The sequence below is a fragment of the Ctenopharyngodon idella genome, chromosome 1, assembly GCF_019924925.1.
Source record: "Ctenopharyngodon idella isolate HZGC_01 chromosome 1, HZGC01, whole genome shotgun sequence".
NCBI lineage: Eukaryota > Metazoa > Chordata > Actinopteri > Cypriniformes > Xenocyprididae > Ctenopharyngodon > Ctenopharyngodon idella.
In genome coordinates this window covers 11,908,996-11,935,266 of record NC_067220.1, presented here as the reverse complement: position 1 = coordinate 11,935,266, position 26,271 = coordinate 11,908,996, and the positions used below count along the sequence as shown (strand labels likewise).

Genomic DNA, 26,271 nt, shown 5'->3' with positions numbered 1-26,271 from the left:
TGTCAACAATTCTGTGTTTTTCTGTCAATATGGGGTGCTGTGTGTACATTAATGAGTAAAAAATGAAATGAAAAACTTAAATGATTTTAGCAAATGGCTGCAATATAACAAAGAGTGAAAAATTTAAGGGGGTCTGAATACTTTCCGTACCCACTGTACACTCTGCTTATTACACACACAGGGATGCGCAGCAGCACACAAACATGCCAAATATTAAAAATAAAAGGATTACAGTGTAAAAGATTATTACACACACCCATTACTCATGAAGAGAATAGGGACAACCCTTTTAGACCATGCGCCGGGCCCGCCAACCATTTTTCCCGTCATTAAATTGATTGTTAAAATAGGGCCCCTAATTTTAAAAGCACCAGTGTGCAGACATTTTGTTTGTTTTATAAAGGGTCAAATAAAAAAATAAGAATCAGATTGTATTTAAAAACCCTCTTTTGTGAGGAGCTACTTTCTTCTGCCACAGATTCAAATCTCAAGTTGACAGTTTACATGGCCCGAGAACGTATAAATTTTTTTTCGAATAGGCTCTATGATTGCATATAAATCGCATATTTGTGGTCTAAATAATTACATTCTCGCCTACAAAAACCTCCTAAGGCTACATTCCGTGAAACAATAACAATAGTATCTGTAAAAATATGGTGGACTTGCTTGTCCACCATAACATTCGCTGTGAGAATGCTAAAAGCGGAGTGATTCAAATGGTAAAACAGTTCCTGTGGTGATACTGGTAGAATATTGCATGGCTGGAAAGACCTCTCAGTCAATCAGATTCGAGAACCAGAACTGTTGTATAAATAGCAATAATATTGTATATATTGTGTGAACCGGCAACGTCTGAGCTTATCGATACAGCGGTCTTTCATAATTTAGCCCCGGGGCCCATTTAATACCGGGTCTTTGTACCCATCCCTAGTTATAAGTGGACACAAAAGTGTTGAATATACGCTCCTGAAGGTTAGTGATAGCATTGCCTTTTTTGGTGAATCAAACCCAGTATATCTGAATTATGCCTCTGACCGTGTGTTTGTGTGCGAGAGGAAGAGAGATTCATGGAGCAGAGCTCAACAACAATAATGGTCCGCTGGCCCGGGGGCAGTGTGAGAGAGTTTTAGGCCAGTTGACACAACTGTCACAACTGTCTCTGCACTGTCACTACATCCTACGTCTGATGATCAGGCACATTTGTTTTAAACTCTACATTTTTTTTGCAAATAAAACTTAGCATTTCATAAAAGTCTAAATATATATTTTTTGCAACATAAAAATACATGCTAAATATAGAGTTAAATTTTTTTTTATGGTGGTGTTAGTTGAAATGTTGTCAGAGAGAGCACTGGGGCAGCTGAAAAAAATCTTACTGTTTTGCCCTGTAGAAGGAATGAAATAGGCTGCATAAGCCAAGCGCCTTTCATAGATTTTGGCCAGCAGGACTCTAGACGACCCCGTGGTGAAAGCAAGGCACAAAGTAATGACGGAAGACAGAGAGAGACAGAGAGAAAGAGACAGTGCCGCCAGTAAGGTCAAATAAAAAGGAGAAAAAGATACTGAGAGAAAAAGGGGCTTAATGCACCCTCCCTTCCTTTAGACTATCTCTGCTAACGTTTTCTTCTCCTCATAAAAGAAAAGAAAGGTGTAGCAGCACAAAGCATAACCAAGTTTTATGAAAGTGAGTTTATGCTTAAATAAAAAATAAAAATACCATGAAATATGAATAAATATTCTTTTTTTTTTTTTTTTTTTAATATTGGTAGGACCACCAAGTAAACATGTCAGAGCATGTGCACTCTCCAACGTGTCTGGAGAAAAAGGTAGGGCCCAGAATTATTTGCTTATGGCCTGTGGAGTGAGTTTTCACTGATTTGGCAGGACGATTACAAGAGGGAGATGCTTAATCTGCAAAATTATGCAGCTGTTTCAACTATGCCAAATTAGCTGGCTTCAGTATGTGGAGCTTTTTGTGCACATGTGGATATATGCTTATATATAAAGGTGTAGTTGTGACTGCAGATATCAAACTCCAAAAATTGCAAAACATACTAACTGTGCACTATATTCGGAGTCTTTTGTCATATGTGATAAATGTGTTTTGATTGAGAGATTTTATGCAATAAAATAATGATTTGGCACATCAACATAAATAATCAACCATGTAATTATTTTGATCTTGAATTTAATGCAGATTTTTTCTTTTTATGTGTTTTTTGGTTTATTAATTCACCCATATTTTTCTCTGTTTATTTAAATTTATTTAAATTATAATTATTTAAATTTTAACTACTGACTTAAGACAACCTATAAGCCTTGTTTGGGAGAGAAGAAAGTCCCAAAAAGTGAGTGACCTGAGGCTGAGGAGATTGTGTCAGATTTATCATTTATTGGGTATCTATCCCTTTAAATACAGAGCAAATGTATGTTTTAGTTTGAACAGTTGGTTTCATTTATAAACTGTGTCCACTAGGGTCCGTGCCCGCCACTGATTACTCACATAACCTTTGAATTTTTCAGCTCTCACCATATGCTCCAGAACCTCTTGGACCCAGACAGGCAACAGGCTTTTTCTGTCTCTGTTATTGGTTATGTTTTTTAACTATAAAAAGTGTAAGTTGTTGTCTTAGTCTATTTCTACCTGATCTGACCCTGAAAAATTGCATTCACAAGGTAGCTCAATGTAGTCAGGTTAATTCAGACATATGAAATAATTTTTTTGACTTGAATAAAACTGGTTTAAATACGGACATAGTTTGTGATTCAATGGGTGAGTCTGATTCAATTACCACTCTGAATGATTCATAAGTGTATATGATTCACTGAATAAAACCTGTTCTTAGAGTCGTTTTTTAGGAGTCAAGTACACTAGTCACATTTTATGTTTTGTCACATTCAGTTATGAATAGTAGCACAAGAAACGTTGTCAGAGTCCCATACGATTCTCAGTCGAGGAACTAGACTGTGACAAAATATTTTTCAGTCTAGGCAGCATTCTCATTGTCCCAGACAAAGCGTGCATTCTTTCTCCTCTTAGTTTTCCAAAATATCCCTGTGATCTATTTCATGCACCTGCTTCTCTAATGTGTTGAACTGAGCCAGCTGCTTCTCCATTGCTGTAATCATCTACACCCTTGCTCAGTCTTTGTTACCGCCCTTTTATCCCACTTAGTTTGAAGCATTACTTGTAATAACCTTTATCATCAATTATCCCAGTGCAATGTTGAGTGAATCTTCTTGTATTACTTGGTGGATGCCTGCTGGCTTTAGCTCGAGAGATGACAACATGACAATATTCTACAATGAAGATTAACTTATTGCAGCAGAGTCTGACTTAAATTCTTTCACATCTTTCAATATGACACTGACAGATTTTTTAACAAAGTAAACATAGAGGCTCATGACAATGACTTTCATTTAAAACTTCAGGGAGTACAACCTTAAGACATGGATGTAAACGGCCACTGCTATGATGATTGGGTAACAGTTTTGCATATTAAAATAATTTTCAACGTCCCCGCCATTACACTTATGGAATTGTTTTAAAACTTCCAATGTTGAAAAATACAACCCGAAAACTAAAAAAAATGAAAGCTAAAAGACTTTCAAATCACATGAGCCAATATTTTATTAACAATAGAACATAGATAGCATAACAACAAATGTTTAAACTGAGAAATTTTACAATTTTATGCACAAAATGAGCTCAGTTCAAATTTGATGCCTACTACAGGTCTCAAAATAGTTGGGACAGGGGAAATGTTTACCATGGTGTAGCATCTCCTCTTCTTTTCAATGTGTGAAGACATCTGGGCAGTGTGAAGACATCTTGGCATCAGTGTGAATAGTGTAAAGACATCTGGGCATCGAGGTTATGAGTTTCTGGAGTTGTGGTGTTGGAATTATATCTCGCCTGATATAGGTTTCCAGCTGCTGAAGAGTTCGTGGTCATCTTTGACGTATTTTTCGTTTAATGATGCACCAAATGTTCTCTATGGGTGAAAGATCTGGACTGCAGACAGGCCAGTTCAGCACCTGGACTCTTCTACGACGAAGCCATGCTGTTGTAATAGCTGCAGTATGTGGTTTTGCATTGTCCTGCTGAAATACACAAGGCCTTCCCTGAAATAGACGTCATCTGGAAACCTTTATATACCTTTCAGCATTCATAGTGCCTTCCACTTACGCACCCCCATACCATCAGAGATGCTGGCTTTTGAACTGAACGCTGATGACACGCTGGAAGGTCTCCCTCCTCTTTGGCCAAGAGGACACGGTGTCCGTGATTTCCAACAAGAATGTCAAATTTGGACTCGTCTGACCATAGAACACTTTGAAACAGTTCATTTTAAATGAGCCTTGGCCCACAGGACACTTCTGGACCATGTTCACATATGGCTTCCTTTTTGCATGATAGAGCTTTAGTTGGCATCTGCAGATGGCACGGTGGATTGTGTTTACCGACAGTGGTTTCTGAAAGTATTCCTGGGCCCATTTAGTAATGTCATTGACACAATCATGCTAATGAGTGATGCAGTGTCGTCTGAGGGCCCGAAGACCACAGGCATCCAATAAAGGTCTTTGGCCTTGCCCCTTACGCACAGAGATTTCTCCAGATTCTCTGAATCTTTTGATGATGTTATGCACTGTAGATGATGAGATTTGCAAAGCCTTTGCAATTTGACGTTGAGGAACATTGTTTTCCACAATCTTTTTACGCACTCTTTCACAGATTGGAGAGCCTCTGCCCATCTTTATTTCTGAGAGACTCTGCCTCTCTAAGACATCCCTTTTATAGCTAATCATGTTACAGACCTGATATCAATTAACTTAATTAGTTGCTAGATGTTCTCCCAGCTGAATCTTTTCAAAATTTCTTGCTTTTTTAGCCATTTGTTGCCCCTGTGCCAAATTTTTGAGACCTGTAGCATGCATCAAATTTGAAATGAGCTCATTTAGTGGATAAAAGTGTAAAGTTTCTCAGTTTAAACATTTGTTATGTTATCTATGTTCTATTGTGAATAAAATATTGGCTCATGTGATTTAAGTCTTTTAGTTTTCATTTTATTCAAATTTAAAAAACGTATGTATCTCGTTACATGGTTGAAACATTTATGCGTATTACATGAACTTTATTTGCCACAAACAAGACTTATAAAGCATAAGTACTTGGAGTTACCACAGTTATAGTTGACAAATGATAACTTACCGTGTTTCATGTAAACGCCGGAAATATGAATGAATGAACCATCATTTGTCACACTGTCATTCTTATAGGCTATTCATCATTCATCTTTTTCGATAAAGTGAAACGTGTATTCATTTTCAGTGTCATGTTTTAAATAAAATGAATGACTGATGACAGAACAGAAGCAGTCACTCACTGAAGCTTTTATTCAGGATTACAGCGAATGGCTTAGATCAAAACAATAACAAAAGCAGCGTTCTCTACCTGCTTGCTTCCGTATCAGGTAATCCAACGCATTAACCTCATAAATGCTGAAGCAAATGAAAGAATAGCAAATCATAACTATTCACAACTATTCAGTTTAATTTTGGTGTTACAATGCTATAAATACATATCAAACGATCTGTATCAGACAAAGCATTACTATCATAATTACATTACTATCGGATCCAATGTAAACGTCACTGAATCATCTTTTATTTTCAGTCTCTCTGAAAAGCCTGCAGTTTCTTGTTTAAAAACAAATCTGCAGTAAAATGAACCGAACAAACGAGCATTGTCTTACTGACACAATCTGAAATTTTGTTAAAAATACAGTTCATTAAACTTAAATAAAATATACTCAATAAAAGCTGTTTTTGGTCTAACAAGGAAGTTTGGAGTTCTGAAACTTACAGAGAAAATTTGATTTCTCAATTCATGACCCCTTTATTATTAACCATTTATCAGTTATTGGCCATAACATGAATCAACTTATCCTGTTGACCAGAATTGTAATATTGGTACTTCCTAATAGTTTGCATTTGGAAAACTACTTGTATTTTTTAGAGAGAGAAAAAAAAAACAGAAATACAAATACTGAACTCCTGTTGCACTGTATAGTTTTATTTATTTATTTAACATACTGTAACTTGATGTCGTCTGCCTAATATCTTGGCTTTGAAATATGCAAATTATTTGTAACAGTTCAATAATCATTTGCATAGTACTCAGATAGCTAAATTACAGGAAGTGTTCCTTTGAAAAAGAAATGCTCCCTCATAAGTGCCTTAGATATTGGACTTGGATGTTTTGTGGAAGTGGTTCTTAATGGGCTTTTTTAATCAAGCTTAATATACATCTTGCTTACATTGCTGAAGCAAGCTGTTGGCACAAACTATTTAGCCCTCAGCAACCTCACCAGCAGCACTTACAAAGATTCAGTGAATGCGTTTTAGATTTCAGAAGCTAGTAACTTGTCATTTCATGTGCAGACACACTTGCTCTTTTAGGAAGACAGTAAGGAAGATGTTGCTTTCACCTCTTTTAGCATAGCGTGCGTTTTAATCATTGTTTGATGGTCTAATTAATTAATTGGCCTGTCGGGTTTGGTTTATGTGTGATTGCGATGTGATGAAGGGATTGGTAAGTGTCTCATAACTAAATGTGTGTGGGGGTGTGAATAATTAAGATTAGATCAGAATGAAGCCTTTTCTTCCGTCTGTGAGCCATCGTGTTAAAGTGTCTGTATTTGTCTGAACCGGATGAGTTGGTTGTCGTACACATCTCTAGACAGAATGTTGACAAACATTACTCTGGGAAAGGTTAAATATACATGAAACTTTGATCTGACTAATGTGATTTGATTTTAACATGCTTTCTGCTTAAGAACGTGGTGAATAAATGTGTGCTTATCTTCGTGCCTGTGTGTATTACGGTTATTATAGTTTTACACTTTACATTTTTGTATTGTCAGGTTTACTAAATTTTAATTAGTTTCAATGTAGTTTTTTTCCAAGGACACCGTTTTTCACTTTTATGTATCTTAAGCCCTATTCAGGACTATTTTTCACAGACATAGATGTGACTTTAATTCCATCCGAAGCAAATGCATTTGTGTTTTTCTCACGTAACGTTGGCAAATTATGTTCTATTTTTCAGCTAACTCTGGTCCTCTGAGAAATCTAATCCTGTTGGGATAGAAATGTATGTGATTGTGGTTTTAAAGAATTTTCACAATGCATCTCCTCATTTAATTTGACCTTTATCGTAAGTATGTAGTGTAACTAAGGTGGAAAACTAAAGTTGTTACACTGCCTAATGCACCTTCATTATGAATTTGGACTTTTTTCCCCAAATTTCCTGGAAAAGTCAGTGGTTTTAGCTAGCATCCCATCTGATTAAAAAAACTGAATGAAATCAATAAAGAGAGTCCAATCCCAAAAACTGCTCAGAATGGCCACTGTAGCAGCATTAGGTATCAGTCTCACCTTTATTAATTATGTTTTTTAATTGTTACATTATGTGATTATATAATTTACCTTTGTTAAGTTTTGTGTATTTTATTATACATACATCCAGAGCACATGCCCTTCTATATTGCCCATCCAGACACTACACGCTAAATTTTTTATTAGTATAAATGCAGATTTGAATCCTTTACAAATTAGAACATGTAATCACTAATATCCTATGGGAATAGCTGTAACACTTCTTTAGTTTTTTAAACTAATCCCATAGTAATACTGCTTTAAATTCAGTTTTTAGTCTTAGTAATTATAATCAGTTAATGTACTGTGTTAGTTTCTTTGGGTATAGCATATGGGTTTAGAAAGACATGAGGGTGAGTAAATGATAGAATTTTCTGTTCCTATTCCTAAGGGAATTAGCTGAACATTCACAGTTGTTTACCTCTAAATCAAGAAAAACATTTGAATTTAAAATTAAGTGGTACTTTTAAATACATTTAAAGTGCAAGAGAAATCAGAAGAGTTCTTTTTACATACACTACAGGAAAGTGCTGCGATTCAACAAAACTTAATTGTTCCTATTATAATCAACAAAATTGTGCTTGCAGTGTAGAAATCTTCGTTGATTATAATTGAAGCGATCATAGAGTGGTGCAGGGATGACGTCAGAACCCGTAAGTCTAATTTGCCACTGGTTTTATAATGGGGGTTTTCCAATTTATGAGTGAAATAAAGCTTGTTGTAAACATAACTTGACTATACTCTGATGTTTTGTTCTACAACGTACACTGCACACACTCACACCTCAAGCTGTCTTATCCAGTTACTTATTAAAAATTTAACAACTTTTACAAAATTTACGTTCTCACTACGGGTGTGTGTAATGTAAAAAGTATAGTCAAGTGATGTTTATCACAGGCTTTATTTTACACATAAATTGAAAAAACCCATTATAAAACCCCATAGGAAAATCTCAAAGGAACCAGCGGCGAATTAGACTTCCAGGTTCTGACGGCCAGTGTTGGGGAAAGTTACTTTAAAAATTAATCCATTACAATATTGTGTTACTCCCTAAAAAAGTAACTAATTGTGTTACTTAGTTACTTTTTATGAAAAGTAATGGGTTACATTACTTTTGTGTTACTTTTTCTCAATTGGGCTGGGCTTGCTTGTTTGTTTTTTAATAACAACAAAAAAAGTTTTATTTTTGGCAGATGTTAAGGTGCTTTTACACCAAAAGTGAAATGAATAAGCCTCAGGCTGAAGGAAATGCATATTTACACCTGTACAGTAGAGGGCGCAGCTCAAACAAACCTTTCAGATGTGCTGCCATTCTGGATTAAAGAAGAATAGGATGCAGGAGAAGGAAGTTCAACACTCTTATTTCTAAATCTAATAAAGTAATTTTTGATTATTAGTATGATTGAATTAGATCATTGGAGGTCAGCAGCAAAGACATTGGTTCATAAAGTGAGATTAAATACATAAAGTGAGATTAAATACATGAAGTATATTAGTGTAATTTAATATATTTAATTATTACAGGTTTGCATAAAAAATGTCACTGTTTTTATTCATTAAAGAATACTGAATGTTTTCATACAAGTGAGATGAGTAAACGCATGTTCACTTTTAGTCTAGAACTACAATAACTATCATGTTCACACACAACACCTCTGCACTTTATTTCTTTCAATTTGGGGACAGGAGTGCTGTCAGTCAATAAATGTGAAAAAGTAACTTGCGTTACTTATTTGAAAAAGTAACAGATATTTTGTTGTAGATTGAAAAAGTAATGCGTTACTTTACTAAGTACTTGAAAAAAATATTCTGATTACATAACTCAAGTTACTTGTAATGCGTTACCCCCAACACTGCTGACGGCATACTTGCACCACTCTATTCATCTGTTTTCTTTGCCCCATTCGTTGCTGTTCTCAAATATTGAGTTAGCCTGCATCACAATCTAACCTGCAGGTGGGAAGGTTCAAGGTTCACACAGACGCACAGGTCAGAATATTCTTCTACCAAGACTCAATGAGTACAAAAATTACTATTTATTTTCATTGTTTATTACTTTATTTAAGTTAATTTGTCAACCACCACTAAATAAACCTTTTAGTTTTGTTTATTTTTTGTCACTGAGATTTTGTCTTTCATTTGTTTCATGTTATTTTTGTCTTTTTTATGTCTGGAATTAACCGCGACGACTTCTGTTCCCATGAGGCTTTGTTTTTGTTATCCAGAGTTACCCTTTGCTTTCTTTTGTATGATGTTCTGGGTCTGCTGCATGAATTTAATGTAGTTGACCTACCTGGGAATACTGGGAAGGCTGCTTGGCATGCCAGTGCTCTACTGACAGAAACAGAAGAAAGAGCAACAACATGGGTGCAGCCAGCCGTAAATGGTGTTCCTGGCGCTGACGAGGGTTAAGGGCTTAACAGCAGTGGTTATAGGTAGGCCTGCATGGATTTGGCAACCAGCAGAAACCTGTACAGATTTCCACGTAATTTGGATAATTTCCACATAAAAAGCTCTACATATGCATTTACTTTTTTTATATATATATATTTTGGCCAATTTGGTAATGCTGTTAGCTACTAGGGACGGGTATTTTTGTACATTTTTCATTTCGTGTACTGACTCGTGTATGGGCCGCATAATGAAAATATTTTGACGATATTATGTATAATGTGATATATGATATTTTAATTAAAACACTGTTACGAAAATAAAAAAAAAATGAAAATATGACTAGAAAAATAACACTGCTAGATTATCAATAATGCACTGAAACATGGGCAGCTAAAGAACAAAGATCTTACAACATTTTATTATAATAGTGTTCTCATTTATAATGTTATGTATATGGCAGATTGGTACTGCACATCTTGCTTAACTGCATTTTCATCTACTTTATCAAGTGATTCCAGACATCACTGCGAGTTTTCGCAGCCATGACGAGAAACAATTTTTACCAGGACTGCACTGGTGAACCGCTTTGCTAGCGGGTTAATAAACTCAAACGCATCTTATCATATATAGGCCTATACAACATAAAAGTAATATTACAAATTACATCTGCACAATAGGACGCAAATGCACACTTGCTTTTCTGAATGTGTAACTCCCATTGTGGATGCGCTCTTCCTGTAACAACAACACTGAAGCACAGGCACAAAGAACTTACAACATTCAATTATAATAGTGTTCTCATGTATAATGTTATGTTTATGGCAGACTGGTGCTGCACATCTTGAACTGTAGTTTCATGATCAAAGTGATTCCAGGTCCATAAAATCACTTTATTTTGCCAGTCTGGGTGGCATGCTGTCATAACACTAACCAGTCGGACCTCAGGTACCACCCAAAATGCCGCAATATCAGAAAAAAAAAAAAAAAATTTCATGGCAATAGGAGTAAAGCCCAAAGTATGCTTTGGCTCTCCGTGTTCCATGACAGTCTGTGCACTGTCCATGTGACATAATTTTTGTCATTAGGAGGGTCTTGGAATATCCACACACACCGTCCGCATGCAGCCCAATTTTGGTGACCGCGTTGGTGTTGCATGTACAACAGCACATGCGCAAGGTGAATGTTGAGACAAAAGAGTCCACTAGGTGGCAATACTCACAGTTGTGATATTTTGTGCAGTAGTCGCAGAAGATTGCGTAAAGAGCAATACAAAACAGTAGACAAAGCAGCATGTCCTTTTCCATTATTTTTGTTTTTGGTTCTTGTTCTAAATTTTGCATTCTTCTTTCCTTCCAAGCGAATGTCCTGTAAATGACATGACTCAGTCCTGCACTCTGACATCTAGTATAGAGTTTAAAAAAAGCAATTGTACTGCATGTGTCAATCGCGTCCATCCACGCTGGTTGAAAGCTGTGCACACACGAAATTAAGTATACCTGGGCCTTTAAAGGTGCTCTGTCATTTTTTTGACTGTACTAAAGCATAAAAATACCATAATTTGCTTGCAGAGATGTAGGAAACATGCTGAATTCAAATACTTTTAGTTATTCTACTCTGAAATGTGCGTTCAGTCTCGGAATGTCTGTTTTTGTTTTAGTCTATGTGATCCCACCCACTGCCAATTTACCCAATAGTATTTCGACACCCCGGGTTGCCAGTTGGCGGAAAAAACAATGATGGAAGCCAGCAAACAAACTGGGTCAGCGATTACATAAAAAGCCTCGGCAATAAAAACATTGCAAACATATACATTAGCTGATCAACTTATACTGTAAGGCTTGTTGCTTTCCATTTGTCAATTTCACTAATTTCTGTTACGTGTCCTCAATCTGGCAACCCGCGTAAGCATTGAGGCTGAGGAAGAGGGGGTGAGGAAAAAAAAACGCTAGCTGTCAATATTACATAGTGTACCTTTAAGGTGATAGATCTCACATGATCCACCTCTTGATAGTTACTGTAGACTCAGCCAAGTCGACATGAAATCAAAATTGACCCTGATTTACATCCTTAATACATGTTCCTAGTTTTATTGTTCATCCTCGGTGCATGAAGCTCCAATGAAAAGAAGTCTTCAAAATATTTTGGCAAAATATACTAACTTGCTTTGCTTTGCCTGTGAATTTGCTTCAGTTTAATTTGTAACCACTTTTCTCAGTCCATTCAATTCCAGTGGATAAAATTCCATCCTACTTTTTGTTTATCCTGTAATATTCTGTTTCAAATATGCCACATTATTGAAGTAAAATAGCTTGTGAATGCTGTTTCATGTTGACTTTAAATCCGTTACGCAGATTTTCCATCACAATCAGAGCAGAAAATGTGCATGGGCATGAAAATTCTGTGTGGGCCCAGTCATAGGTAGTGGTTAATATGGGATTTGAATATATTTTTTTCTTCATAGAGCTCTCATTACTTGTGATCTAATAAGGGAAAGGATTGGAAGAAATGCTTACTTTGGTTGAATGGCACCTCACGTTATGAACTCAGTCTTCCTTAAGTCGCATGATGCTTCTGCTCTTACAAGTTTATTGGACTTTGAGTTTTCCACAGTAATGAAGTTCTAATGAATTCTGGGATTTTGAGTATTTGGGGGTTTGAATGGCCCAAGGGGAGAATAATAGAGACATTAAAAAGGCATTGTTTCTGCAAGCAGAAACAATAATGTGTTTCCGCTCAAAAAGAGAGACTCAGCACCGAATACTAATGTACTCACGCACACACACACAAGTATTTGTATGCATACTGAATACTAAATTATATAATATATCCTGCTTTTTTTTCCAAAAGAGAGAACACATAAGTGATAAGTGACACATGTGGCAAAATATAAACCCTGCCTATATCTCTCACTCTATGTGTATGTGTGTATCATAGTGGTATTTGATGGATGAGTGGTTGTTGTGATAAAGGGCTTTAGGAATGGAGGGATGTCAGGGTGGAGGTGTGTGTGAAGTGAGAAACGTTACGTTTTGATGGCTGAGAGTATGGTTAGGTGGATGATGGATGGTTAGAATAAACAAGTACAGTGTTCTGATGAAAGGATATTTTGGAAGAGTGGTGGAAGGAATGTACTTCATTGAGGCATATTTGGATGGAAAGATGTTAGAAATGAAAGAACATTCTGATTCCTATATGAAAAAAGCGAATGTTTTAAAAAAAATAGATTTGAGGACAGGAAGAAATAAAGTTCTTTCAAAAGTGACAGGAGAGACGGTGAATTTCTTTATTAAGACAACTTTCAGATGAATAAATGAAAAAGAAGGAGGCTCTTGTGACACTTACAGTTAAAGGAATGATAACTGGCATAATGTTATTATTGCGTGAGTAAAGATTTTGATGCCTTTGGTTATTGTCCTAGAGTGGCCCCAAAAAGGTAGGTAGGTAGATAGATAGATAGATAGATAGATAGATAGATAGATAGATATTTGTACTATAGAAATTTGTATTTAGTTTATATTTAATCATATTTTATAAATCAGCTTTTGTGAAAAAGGGTACTAGAACACTTAATTTCCCTTAATGCATTACCTGTGATGAATGTTTTTTTTTATTAATTACAACTCTCAAATTCTTCAAAGTTGAATTTTGCCCAACACTGTGGGAAGCAGTAGTCTTACTATAGTTTAGCAGTTATTCATTACCTGAAGCTAACAACTCATACTGTAGACATTGGACATGTTCCTTTGTGATGCTCTGCCAGGCTTGTACTGTTGCCACCTTCAGTGCCTACATGTTTGCTGTCATTCTGATATCAAATACACACAGTTGGATTCAGATTAAACAATTGTTTTAAACATGTTTTGTTGTTTGTGCCTGAACGCTCAAAGGGTGCCTAAGCAGAGTTATAATCAAGCTGCCAAATAAAGTCCCATCCAGTGATTTTTAAGGCATTCGACTGGATAAGAGCCAACAGTCTAATTGCCAACAGGGAGAGAACTAGTAGTACCCATATACCATTGGTCCTTGGGCCATTATTCAAAGATGAAATTGTGTGGTTTGGATACTGTGAGGGTCTTTCTTACTGCACATTTTTTTTCTTACTGCCTTTATCTAATTTATCTCTGCTTTGCTATCTTAACTGGCTCATTATCTCCTACTCATGAGATTTCATCATTTGTTGTACCCTCTCAGTGCAAGAGTAATTTTATACTACTAAAATTTTCCATTGCTGCCTTCAGCGAGTCTTTATAGAGGCAGGATTCAGAAAGAATCCCAAGACACAATATTATCGCTACAGTTGAGTCATGATACAATGCACATTGAAATTTCCTTTTTTTGTGAATTTGTGCAGTGTAATCCAAGTATTAGATTACATTGTGATTTTGGTTGTTTTTGTTGTTGCTTTATTTTGAATGCAGCAAGACAGACTTTCAAACAAGATCACAAAATTGCATTAGTTGTTTAGGGCTTGTTTTTCTGTGTACTGCCAAAATCAATCTCACATGATTTCAATGTGGATAGGCATTTAAAATTTTTGCTGACATGTCAGCCTAACTTTATGCCATAAAATACCAGTATGCAGGGCTTGACATTTACATCCGCCAACCCGCCAATTGCGGGTGTATTTCAGCAGTGGCGTGTAACGCAGTCACTCCTACAAGCCACTTTGGCGGGTTGAATTTTATATATAATATATGGGTCAATGACGTGACGCCTAAATTGTCTGTCCGATTGCATTTTTTTTTTTTTCAGTTAAAATTTGGTTTAAATGTATAAAAAAAATACCATATGTATATGTAGTACCTCTCCTGTGCATGTACTCACTTTAACTTTTCAAAAAACATTAGTTATTTGTAATTTTCTGTTATTTAAAGTGTCAAAATATCATGTGGTGCAACCATCCGGCCATAACTTCTGTTTTGGAAATGTCTTTGAAATTGCTCTAAATTTATTTGAATTCATTTCTGCACTATTTGGCATGATTTCCAATGTTTTTTGTAATCCTGTACAAAATTGCAAAGCATTTGTATTTATATTTCCATCATAATATACAAACAAACATTGTCCGATTATGTCCATTTTATGAAATATCATGTGGTGCGACCATCAAAAAACTACCACTTTGGGACTTTCATGTTGAAATCCATTCAAAGACAGGAAGTTGCATCACATACTAATTTGTGAAGGACCCATGGAAGCAGTGAGCAGTGAGTGGAAAAAAAAATGTAACGGCTGGTATGTAGTTACCACATTTGGATATCATATGTTATGACATAAAAAAATAAGTGAATATTACGTTATTTCTGCAAATATATACTTTCATTACAAATTTCATTGTGACCTTTTGTGGGAAGCTAGCTTTTTTTGTTTAGGTGGCCAATTCTGTGCCTGTAAATTTCGACTGAATTTGAAAATATCATGTGGTGCCTCCTAATATCATGTGGTGCGACCACTGTAGAGTGTTTTCCACATACATAAAGCTGCCTCTCAGTACTAAATTGAGTTATTTTTTCGCTGCTTATTGTGCTTAAATAGTCAAATACACACAAAATAGTGTCAAAATGCCGGTCTTAGCAAGTATTCACGTAAACACAAACAGTTCTGACTGATGGATCCAGGCTCTAATATATCTTTATGAAGGTAGGTTGAAGTCCAGGGCTCATCGGAACCGGCTCAATGGTGTGGGCTTTTAGCGTACCAAAGGTGATCTTTTCTTTTCGTATCAAAAGTGTCCTTTGTTGATCTGATCTGAGAGGTCAATGGTGGAACAACTGAAGGCAGAGATAGTTCTTCCAGCAGAATGCCTGTGGTACCTCTTTTAATGCCAAGAAACAAGTACTGTCCCAGTCTTTCCTGTCATTCATCAGTAATCATCAGAGCACATCAGAGCTGGGGATGCTAAAGGGTTGAACATGTTCAGCCAAAAAAGGCAAGTTTTGTTTTTGGGTCTAAATTAGACTGGAGGAGATAATTGGCTGAGTACTGTCTAAATTAATAAACATCATGGACTGTTTTTGACCCTCTCTAATTAGCTGAAATGAGTAAGCCATTCCTGACTCTGTCTACTATTATTTATATATAAAATTTTATTTTCTATGTGGTATACCATGATACTGTTGAGCTGCATTTTTCCTCATCGTGATTTTTGTTTTTGAAAAAAGTCTTATGCTCATCAAGGCTGTATTTATTTGATCAAAAATACTGTAAAAACAACTTTAAAAAAACTTTTTTCTATTGTAATATATTTTAAAGGCCCACTGAAGTGCCTTGAAACTCACAGCATTATTCAATGTGTTGACGTTTCTTTCATATCACAGCTCGGCCAGAGCCATTGAGCTCAGTAAACCCGCGGTTTCCTCTTAATCTCGAACCGTTTCTCATCCTAATCTCCTCCATATTGCTTTAAAATATAGCATTCTGTGCAGAATTCAAATGGGTCCGATACATTTTCTGATTTGCACCGACTCACGTATATGATCTGCTTTGTGTTATCATGTCTCTGGTCCGGCGCAGTCTGTGTGTGTGTGCTGCGGCAGTTCGCCTGACACTAACGTGACGTGAAACAAGACTTCATTGTCCCCCAATGGAAAGCATCTTTACACTGTCTGAATTGTTCCCTATCCCCTATATAGTGCACTATGTGCATTCACCATGTAGAAAATAGTAAATGTGTGAACAAGTGACCGATTTTATATATAAAATGTAGGGGGCAGGATGCTTTAGATTCTAGAGAGTATTTGATTGGACAGAAAATCTGATGAGAAGCTGAAGTGCAGGGTAATGTCATCAAAATCTTTGATTCACATTGGCAAGTTTTGAATGCTTATGTCATTTAAATAAGAATTGTCATTGTTTTGGAGCACACTAGCTTATAGATAACAGTAAGGCTAACATAGTCATACTAAAAGCCAAAAAAACTTCAATTTTGATTTCATGATAAGCCTATAATTATTTTCATGTTATGGCTGATGCATTATATTTAAATTCTATACTATTTTGTCTGAATAAATTAAAAATAAAACAGTAAAAACTAAAAATCGTTAAATGCTGTAATCATTATAATGTACAGAATGAAATATTGATATTTTGGGGGGGATTTTCTCAAGATTACAATTATCTGTGTTTTCAAAGATTTACTTTGCCTTTGTTATCATTGAGCAGTCAATCTAAATGTAAAAATAAAGAAAATGAGCATGTACAATTAAATATCCAATAACGGCCAATACCGATAATCTAAAACATTTCTAATATTGGCTGATAACCGATATGTTACTGATATGTTACTGAGCATCTTTAAATTTTTTCTGAAATATTGTGAAGCAAGTCAGCCATGAAATTGCAAGACTGCTAACTACCTCCATCATTCTCCTTATACAGAAGTAATGGGGGTGGATGCTGGTCTCTTTTTTTTTCTTGTCCCGAGGTCCTTTTTTACCTGTTTTTTCTTCTGGGGTGTCAGTCAAACAGATGTTCAAACCCTGGCCAGTCTTTGCTGAGTAAAAGCGGAACAGGGAGTGCTTTCTCTTCTCTACCACTTTGATGAAGTGAGAACAGCAGGCATTTCCACCCAAAAAATGGGATTGCCTTGGGACAAATAGCATACATTCAGAAAGATTTATTCCAAATGTCTTTAATGCCAGAATAGCTCATTACTCTCTAATGTGTTTAAACTTCTAAATTCAAAAACTATGTATTACCGTAGGACAGCAAACTCCCAAGTGTCATCTTCTAAATCATAATGCTAACAGCCATCATAAACAAATCAAATAATCTTTGATAAACTGTATTTTGGAAATACAAATATGAATGAGTATTTCAGGCCTGTTGGTGTCTAATCAGTATGTGTGTTTAGTAAGCATCAGTAAGTATGCATGGATGATCAGGATAAACTCTAGAGTCTGTCCATATCCTCTGAGATTACTTCAAAAGATCCATGAGGATGTTGAATTATTGATATGATTTTTCCATTTCTTCTATTATTAAATTTGCATGACATTCCAGAGCTGTAAAACAAAAAGTAAAACAAAAAATAAAATAAAGATTAGAGAGCGTTGCAATGTTTGCGATGATTATAATGTATATCTACAGTGGCAATCAAACAGTGTTTTCATTAAGCAACATTCGTATGCAGCATTATGAAGAAAATGGCAGCTCTAAGGTCAGGATGTGTGGCCAAATGGGTGACAAGATTGAAGAAGTGCTTTAATGGAAAGATATTTCCACGCTCTGACCCTCATACCCTCTCTGATTAAAGCAATTTCCAGGCGCACACATCTTTTGTGTGTTTGTTTATGTGTGCATCTACCTGCAAACCTCCAGCTCTGCGGCTAAATCCTAACCCTCTTCACATGCTTATCAACCTCCTGCCAAACTGGAAAACCTCTCAGCACCTCTAGTACCAAAAAAAAAAAAAAAAAAATTCTTATGTGCGAGTCTCTGATTCATTTTCAAAACCTGGTCTGAAAGCAGGTATTTTTGATTAGACACACTGTATGTGTACTAGGGGTGCAACGGTTCAGATTACTCACGGTTCGGTTTTTATCACGGTTTTAGGGTCACGGTTTCAGTACAATTCGACATGTGCTATGTTCAGGGAAAATAGGACAACTGTCAAATAAAAATAAAGAAAATAACAACAAATAATCAAACTACAAGCAACAGCACAAATCAATACAATAGAGCAAATATTCAAATAAAATAAACAGTGCTTTTCAGGTTTTTCAGGTATCTAACAGTAGTTTTCAGGTACAGAAAATGGATAAAGTAATCAAATATAAAATAATAACCCTGCATATTATCTTCACTGTATAAATTAAATAAAGATTAATCATTATTGAAGTTACAAAAGCTATTCAGTCATAAGCAGTGAGTGATTTCTTTGTCATTTGTTGTTCGATTAACATTGAAATCACAGGCAGAAGGAATAGTTTCTTTCCCTTGCACGATCCAGTACATATACTGTTACACATGCGTTGACTTTCTCAACTGTTCACTTAAGACAGGGGTTCCCAAACTTTTAAGCCCACGACCCCCAAAATAACGATGCCAGTGCGTTCCAGGAGCGGTGCATCTGCAGCAGTGCAGTGATCATTGCGCACAGTCTATTGCTGCGCTGCACCGCGCTAAATTAAAATAATAGCGCATTGTTCACATTAAAATAAACATGTATTGATGCGAAAAACTAGTAATTTCACCATAGGTGAATATAATTTAACGTCTCTGTCACAAAGTCAACACATCATGGCTTTTTGCCTCGGGTAAAGCAAGGTAAATGGCACCTTACCTGGCATTTAGGTGAACAAGAAGACATAATGGATAGCACTCGTCTCTTCGTGAAGGTGGAAAAAGTTCTTTATGACCTGAGGGATTTCTTGTAAAAAGATTTAAAAGGAAAGAAAAGACGAGTTGCCTGTTTTTGTCTATTGTTTTAATTTAAAATGTTTGTGATTTTAACATAAAGCTTATGTTTAAATGTTTTACCACTTGCGTGAGCAACATAATATGTAAATCTAAAGCATTACTTTATATAAATATAAAGTAATGAATAAAACGTTTGAATGTGCGATTAAACGTGACATCTATGAAATATAGTGTATACAAAGAGAATCACAATGCTGACAAGCCATGTTCAGTAACAACTTTTGGATTTGAAATAAAAATAAGTAAATGTTGTGTTTGTGATATACAGCCATGGATCAGTTGCGCACTGCAAACGCGGCATATGTGAAAGCACAATAGCGCGTGCTGCTCCTGCATCGCATACGCACTGCAAACGGAGTATGTGTGAAACAGGTGGTGCTTCTCCGCTCTCCTCCGCCTCCCTGCATTGTCTTTGGTCGATATTAACCAACGTTTTATTTCGAAAAAAAAATTATATCCATAGCTTAAAGCCTAAAGAATTACCTACGTGCACATGTCTGAATGTTTAACATGGTGCTGTAAATTGACGTGCTGTAACTGATGCTGTTGCTAATATGTCGTTAATCTGTCGTAATCACCTCAGGAGTCATGGTTGAGGGGAAGGAAAATTGAAAGGTTGATGGCTTTTTTATTGACATGTTTTTAATTTAACTACTATTTTTAGTATTTTGTTACAATTATGGAAAAAATATGCTATTTCTAATTGTTTAATTTTTTTTTTTTTTTTTTTTTTGATTTCTGGAAATTATCTCGCGACCCCTCCATCGCTGTCCCGCGAACCCCCCGGGGGAACCACGGACTTAAGACATAATTGACTATGTTCGCCAAGACGGGCATGTTGACATCATTTTTGTATGAATTTGTCCATTGAAGTGCAAGACTTGAAAGAGAACTCAGTATTTGCGCTCTGTCTGAGATAAGCGTGTGCGTGCTCCAGATGAGTGCACACACAGATCTTCTCACAGTGCGTGCAAGTTCTCTTTCGCGTCTTGCTCTTGAATGTTTAAATTAGCAAGGCTTAAATGAGTTTAGTTTAAATACAGATAGCAACGTGTGCTGTTCAGGTCTCACCTGCGCTCGCGCGCTATCAACACCAGGGTGATGACGGCATAAGTGACTGGTCATAGCCGGTGTCACCGGGGGGCGGGGCCTTTTTTTTAACCTTTTTTTTTAAACCGCTTATGGGGCCGTTCACATATCGCGTCTAAAAACGCGTGGATAGCATGGCCACACGCTTCTCCTTGTTTCCAAAGTGCTTGCGCTCCCGTGGCGTCTGTCATTCCTATGCAACCATGAACTGCGCTCTCCGTGACGAGGAATGTTTTTGACATGAAAAATAAAAACCCGCCCTGTATAGCTATGATCAGCTGTTCGGCTGAGCTTTCGATGTTTTGTTACGGAAAGGCCGACTTTCACTTTCAAATTAATGGCAATTGCTTGAATGGTGGGTTACTCTTACTGAAAAACTCTTGACAAAACTGACATGTTGGCATAATTTGTGTGTGTTACGGTTCGTTAAGAGCAGAAGAGAACTCGATACTGGCGTGCGCGCTTTGTCTGTGTGTCACATAGGCAGGACATTCACAAAACAGCGCGTTCTCTTTTGCCTTGTCGCGCTTGAATGGTTTAAAAGCATTAGCATGAATAAGAGCTTCATCATATAACGCAGAAAACGGATACTACATTAATTGCATTAAATGCAAATATTTTTAACGCGTTAAAGTGGGAAAAAAAATTAACCGCGGTGGGCAAGCGATGAACACCGGTAACATCGACTACCGTAGCAAGCCTAGTTTACACCTGAGATTGATGTGGGCCTTCATGTGTATGTGTGTGCGCATGCACCTAAATGTGAGCGCGCCCGAGCTCTGTGCATACCTCTAATCCAGTTTCATCCTAGAGCCTCTTAAACCCTGAAGTGCTGCATTCACAGTGCAAAAGGGACCATCCAAAACATTGAGTACAGCCACTACATTTGCATTGATTTATTAACTCCTCAGTGTTATCTGGGACAGAGTTTTAATGTCTCCTGAATTGTTTGTGTGATATATTTTTAGAATGTGACATAACTGGTTTATGTGAAGTTCAGTGCCTGCTCAGTTTTGGATCAGTGAAGATGTATTGCTTTGTGACTCAGTTACATGCCGTAAATTCAATTTTCTCAGTAGGTTCAGTTACAGTGAGGTACAGTTTGGATGAGCATACATTTACCTCATGTAAATTCAATCGCCTTTGGCCTCTTTTTTTTTTTTTTTATCCTGCACAAAGTATGGTGCTAATCCTTGGCGAATACCTCCTCCTTACCTGTTTATTTGTGTGTCACTGTTTGCTTAAGCTCAGTATTTTAAATCTGTCACAGCTCGTGGTGGACAGATCAGCGTCTGTGTGTTTGCACAGCGCGTGAACCATGATATTCATAAGCTCCATTGTCGCTCGTTTATGTGTTTGTGTATTCTGAGATATCAAGCTGTCACCGCACAAGGATGCAGTCATTATTCTTAACTCAGTCAGTGACTCCAGTGTGACAGTGTGCAGTGTGCAGCGAAGTCTTTCTCCCCTCTCCGGTATTCAACAGCTCACCGTCTGCTCCTGATGTATGCCCTTCTCTCTTGCTCGTTCCTGTTCCCTCTATAGACCTTTTTCACACTTCCATGTTTGCAAAGCTGAAAGCTTCAACAGTAGGGTAAAGAAACTTTATCCGCGGCAGCGAGAAACAGCCGTTTTCAAATATCTTTCAGGGGTGACGAAACAAAGCAAAATAATTTCATGTTACACGACTGGATGAAAGCAGATATTTTATGGTTTACGGGAGTGCATATAGTGGCCTTAAAAAGACACACTTAAAAATGTATGAATATCATTGCATTAGATACAAAATATCAATGTACACTACCATTCAAAAGTTTGGGTTTGGTAATTTTTTTTTTTTTTTTTTTTTTAAGGAAGTCTCTTATCTCTCTTATATAATAACTTTTATATTTTAATATATTTAAAAAAAAAAAAAAAAAGAAATTATTAGTGCAATGGCAAAACCATTACTCCAATCTTCAGGGTCACATGACCCTTCAGAAATCATTTAAATATGCTGATGCTGAAGAAACATTTCTTATTATTATTACTATTAATGTTAAAAACAGTTATGCTGTTTATATTTTTTGTGGAAACAGTGATGCCTTTTTTTCAAGTAATGATAAATAAAAAGTTCAAAAGAACAGTATATATTTGAAATAGAAACTTTTTTAACATTAAATTTTTTTTTACTGTCACTTTGATCAATTTAACGCATCCTTGCAGAATAAAAGGTAATTACTTAAAAAAATCTTACGGACAGCAAACCTTTGAGCGGTAGTGTAAGGCCATGTAAATGTGTGTAAACAGCAGTTCAAAAAGTAGATTTTTTTGTTATTAAGGAAATGCAAAAAATACAATATAAACAAGGCTGCATATAGCACATTAAACAACATTAGAGTAAGGCAAAGACATACATTTATGAGTAAAAATTGTTCTATCTGTGCAACATTATTGTTTACTGTGTATAATAATGTTCCCATTGTTTTCATGCTCTTTTTATTCCATATACTTTCCATGAACATTTTAAAAACCCATCAAAGAAAGGGATCCTTCTAGTCCTAACCAAATGAACGTGAATGTATAATGACCAAATGTATACAACAAGATAAATTGCAGATGCGAGTTTGGTGTAAATGATGTATGCAGTGTAAATAATAGCGCAAATGGAAACATTATGTCTGCAACCACATTAGGTTTGAAATAAAAAGGGAGAATAATGTGCTGCAACAGCATCAGTGAAACATTAGAAGTAACATTAAATCTTTTTGGACTTGAGTTGGCTACATGAAATCCTCTAAGAGTCACTTGACACATCTTGCAGCTCATTGTTTTTTCCTCATGGACCTAAGAATCACCTCACTATTTATCACGTCAAATACTGTTGTACATTTAAAATGAAATAAAAGGCTTACAGAAAGGCTTACCATGCCGAGCTAAGGAAATGTTGAGGTTTTATTGTTAAGGCTCAGCTAAGGTAGTTTAGTTGATTTATCAGAACTGACAACTGTCCATTGGCAAAAATGCAGGTGGAAGTACAATTACCCAACTATCAGAGTCGGATGTGACAACACATGGTTTGTATTTTCCTGCGTTTCTTTATCTAACTTTCCTTTTCTGTCTTCACTCCTACTCATGTTTCCCTTTCTCTTTTTCTTTTCCACCACCTGTTCTTTCTGGCTCTCCCTCCCTCTTGCTCTCTCTCTTTCTTCCAGGATGCCAGTTCTTCGTTTTTCCAGTTTGGGGCCTCCCTCCAGCAGGAGGCACTGTTGATGCTTGCTATAATGGAGGAGTATGACTGGCATGTGTTCTCGGTGGTCACCACTAAGTACCCAGGTTTCCAGGAGTTCATAGCCACCGTACGCGTCACAGTGGACCACAGCTTTGTTCGTTGGGACCTTCAGAGCGTAGTGACACTGGACGGTGTTGGTGAACCTGAGGACCGAGCCCACGTGCAGCTTAAACGCATCCAGTCGCCCGTCATCCTCCTCTATTGCTCCAAAGACGAAGCAGCACTGGTTATGGATGAAGCCCGTTCGCTAGGGCTCACCGGGGCTGGCTTTGTGTGGATTGTTCCTAGTTTGACAACAGGAAATATCGAACATACCCCGGAAGCCTTTCCAACAGGGATGATATCTGTGGCATATGATGAATGGGATTATCCCCTAGAGACGCGCGTGCAGGATGCTGTGGGAATTATCAGTTCTGCGGCTGCTGCCATGTTCAGAGAGGAAGGTCGGATACCTGATGGTACAGCTAGCTGCTATGGCCAATCAGAGAAGCCAGAGGTGCCGGCAAGTGCTCTGCGCAGGTAAGCAATGATTGCTTATGGTTGTGTGCATGGAAATCTGTTTGCATAATGAAATGGACAAACATGCACAAATGTAGAAGTAAATTGAAGTAAATGTCTTTATATGTACTATGCAATGGTAGTTATACTACAACATCAATGTTAACATGATAATGCATAATCTTGTTCAGACTCTGTAATCTCAACATACTTATATAGACACTCTTTTGGCTTGCCTATCTAGACTCAACAACCTCTTTCCAGTGTTGGGGAAAGTTACTTTTAAAAGTAATCCATTACAATATTGCGTTACTCCCTAAAAAAGTAACTAACTGCGTTACTTAGTTACTTTTTTTATAAAAAGTAATGCATTACATTGCTTTTGCATTACTTTTTCTCACCTGGGCTGGGCTTGCTTGTTTGTTTTTTAATAAAAAAATAAAAAAAAATTATATTTTTGGCAAATGTTAAGGCTCTTTCACACCAAAAGTGAAATGAATAATCCTCAGGCTAAAGGAAATGCATATTTACGCCTGTACAGTAGAGGACGCAGTTCAAACAAACCTTTCAGCTGTGCTGCCATTCTGGATTAAAGAAGAAGAATAGGATACAGGAGAAGTACACTCTTATTTCTAAATCTAATCTATTAGTATGGTTGAATTGAATCATTGAGGTCAGCAGCAAAGACATTGGTTAATAAAGTGCGATTAAATACAAAAAGTATATTTGTGTAATTTAATATAGTTAATTATTACAGGTTTGCATAAAATTTTGAGATTGCATTTCACTGTTTTTATTCATTTTGAGACATACTGAATGTTTTCATGCAAGTGAGATGAGTAAATGCCTGTTCACATTTAGTCTAGAACTACAATAACCAACATGTTCTCACAGCGCACACAATACCTTTGCACTTTATTTCTCTCAACATGGGGACAGGAGAGCTGTCAGTCAATAAATGTGAAAAAGTAACTTGCGTTACTTATTTGAAAAAGTAACTTAGATATTTTGTTGTAAATTAAAAAAAAATTGTTACTTTACTAGTTACTTGAAAAAGTAATCTGATTACATAACTCAAGTTACTTGTAATGCATTACCCCCAGCAATGCCTATTTCTTTGGGAAAGCAGTTTCTTTTACAAGCTTCGAAATCACTGACTACCATTACTGTTTCTTGTAACTCAATACAGCAAAGTGGCTAACATGGGTTTCCATTATTCCGCACTGCAATAGATGCACTTAGCAATGAGAATAGTACTTAAAGAAATTAGTAGTACTTTTGACAAATGTGTCAAAATGATGTTCAGTATATGAGTGGCCCAGAAAAAGCTGTTTTATTGTACATAAGTGATCCTTTCATGGTAGCTGTCATGTTGAGATAACTTTGAATGAGTTATAAAGACAAAATTTTCAATTTTTTCAACTTATGTTGTGCACACTGGTCAGCCTGCATGCTTTTGGGAGTTTTGGGGACAACAGAGAGGCTAATGCCATCGTATTGGTGGTTTCGAGAGACAAATATGGACAGGCACACACCAAAGGGTCAAGGTTTGGCTGTTTAGCATGGTCCAGTTAGCCCCTGATTGACTCGTAAACAATTGTGTCCGGAACTGAGTGGCTATGAGCAAAGATGGCAGAATTCAAATTGCATACTTCCGAGAGAAGACCGAGCATTGAGATGAATGCTAACGGACAGCTTTCTCCAGGCATTACAGACCTCCACGCACTACAAGACACAAACTCAGCACCCTTTGCAAGGCACAAACACATGGTGACCCATAGTAAGTCCATTCTTGACAATATTTGCACAGAAGGGCTTACATTTCCCACTGCCTCGCCCTCCTCTAGCGTTCTTTCTCCTAGAAATCTTATTGGCTGTTGGTCATTGCTGCTCAGAGACGCACCAGTGCACACATCTGACCGTTTGGCTAGATTTCAAAAAAGTTTGCGACTACTCTGAGTGTGTCACAAGTGCGCTAGAGCCAGCAAAACATAAAGGGTAATAAAAAGAAACAGCCATCAATATTTATTTTAGTTCACTGATTTTGTGGTAGGTCTCCATCAGTTGTTCTCAATCAGGGGCCACTATAGGGGCCTCAGAGTAACTTAAAAGTAGAGGTCGACCAATAGTGAATTTTAACGATAACGATAACTAGGCTG

At 36.7% G+C, this 26,271-nt stretch overlaps 1 protein-coding gene across 1 annotated transcript in view; it reads left to right on the top strand.

The window, feature by feature from the left end:
• Nucleotides 1-26,271, top strand: part of grin2ab (glutamate receptor, ionotropic, N-methyl D-aspartate 2A, b) — a 103,932-nt gene that overhangs the window by 42,136 nt on the left and 35,525 nt on the right. The window contains exon 4 of the mRNA XM_051905464.1: nucleotides 23,538-24,133. Within this exon, the coding sequence (XP_051761424.1) occupies nucleotides 23,538-24,133 (596 nt within the window). The remainder of the gene's footprint in view (nucleotides 1-23,537; nucleotides 24,134-26,271) is intronic.